Below are 1,767 nucleotides of genomic sequence, written 5' to 3' on the forward strand. Positions count from 1 at the left end.
CGCCCGTGCGTCCCGGGTCGGCCGGCCTCGGGGTTCCGGCCCTTCCCCCTCTCTTTGGGTAACTCCATCAGAGGCTGAGATTCTCTTACAGCCCCACCCCCACCCCACCCCCCGCACCGATCTTGCGGATAATCTGCTGGTGCAGTGCTCTCTCTGTTGGCATCTTGCACACACACTGGAGGAGGGAGAACTGCAGGGTGTGATTCCGGTCAACTGCGGTACTTTGAACCGCTGTGGACGCCGCCAAGAGCAATCTGTCTGCTTCCCAGCTCAGTTACCGCGGTGGCCATCTCTTCCCAGAAAACAGGATGTAAGTCAAGGACACCCTCGCTGTGCCTTGGGCAGCGTTTTTTGTCAGGGCTGCAGCTGTAGTAAAGAAACAGTCATCAAGCCCATTGTCGCCACAAGGGCTCTGCAAGACGCAACAGGGCTTTAAGAGGCACTGAAAGATAGGACTCCGATTTGGGGTTCTTTCCTCCCATCTGGAGTTTTGTTTGTAAGCGCACTTGTCCTAGGTTACCCCTCCGAGGGATTGGGTGAAGAAAGAAAAATGTAGTCGTTTTAAACATCTAAGGACATCTAAGCTCAGACCTGTAGGATACGTTGGAGTTGGCCAGTCAATCAAGCCGGTTGAGGGGTGAGGAAAGGATTCTGTTCTTGTTCTAACTGTCCTAGGAACTTGAACTTTTGGACTTTCCAGTCCTGCCTCAATGCCTGACACACATCAAACCTCCAGATAACCCTCTGGTTACCCCCGAAGGACTGAGGAAAGAATGTTCAGGAACCCAGGCCACTTGACACCCATTGTCCAAACTACCTATCTTCCGGAGGGTCACCCTCTGGGACCAGTGCAGAGGCTAAGAATGCAGACTGTTTCTTCTCAAGAATGTACTTTTGGCCCTGGCCGGTTTGGCTCAGTGGATGGAGCGTTGGCCTGCGGACTGAAGGGTCCTAGGTTTGATTCTGGTCAAGGCCATGTACCTTGGTTGCGGGCACATCCCCAGTAGCGGGTGTGCAGGAGGCAGCTGATCCATGTTTCTCTCTCATTGATGTTTCTAACTCTCTATTCCCTCGCCCTTCCTCTCTGTAAAAAATCAATAAAATATATTTTAAAAAAGAAGAATGTACTTTTGCCGGGCAGGTGTGGCTCAGGGGTTGAGCGTGCACCCTTGAACCAGGTTGCCGGTTCCATCCCCAGTAGGGGGCGTGCAGGATGCAGCAGATCAATAGCTCTAGTCATTGATGTTTCTGCCTCTCTCACTCTCCCTTCCTCTCTCTGAAATCATTAACATTTTTTTTTTTAAAAAAGGAATGTACTTTTTACTAAAAGAACCCTCAGCTTGTCTTTCTTCTTTGGAACACTTTTTTTTAAAAATATATTTTATTGCTTTTTTACAGAGAGGAAGGGAGAGAGATAGAGAGCCAGAAGCATCGATGAGAGAGAAACATCGATCAGCCGCCTCCTGCACATCTCCCACCGGGGATGTGCCCGCAACCCAGGTATATGCCCTTGACCGGAATCGAGCCTGGGACCTTTCAGTCGTCAGGCCGACGCTCTATCCACTGAGCCAAACCGGTTTTGGCTGGAACACTTTTTTATTGCCCAGTTGGTTGCCAGTTTACAAACCCTGGGACCTTTGAATAAATCTATCATTTATTTCTAGCAAAGCCCCCCCGACTCTTGAGTTTAACACCTTGAATCGCTGTTTAAAGCCAAGCAGCTCAGATAAGTTAGATTGTTAGCATGTGTCAAAGTTTCATTTCAAA

General features: G+C 49.6%; 1 protein-coding gene across 1 annotated transcript in view; it reads right to left on the minus strand.

Moving 5' to 3' along the window:
• Window positions 1–163, minus strand: part of LAPTM4B (lysosomal protein transmembrane 4 beta) — a 35,551-nt gene extending 35,388 nt beyond the window's left edge. Inside the window, exon 1 of the mRNA XM_015560889.1 lies at window positions 118–163. Within this exon, the coding sequence (XP_015416375.1) occupies window positions 118–163 (46 nt within the window). The remainder of the gene's footprint in view (window positions 1–117) is intronic.
• Window positions 164–1,767: the final 1,604 nt, after the last annotated feature.

This window comes from Myotis davidii, unplaced genomic scaffold (genome assembly GCF_000327345.1).
Source record: "Myotis davidii unplaced genomic scaffold, ASM32734v1 scaffold390, whole genome shotgun sequence".
NCBI classification, from domain to species: domain Eukaryota; kingdom Metazoa; phylum Chordata; class Mammalia; order Chiroptera; family Vespertilionidae; genus Myotis; species Myotis davidii.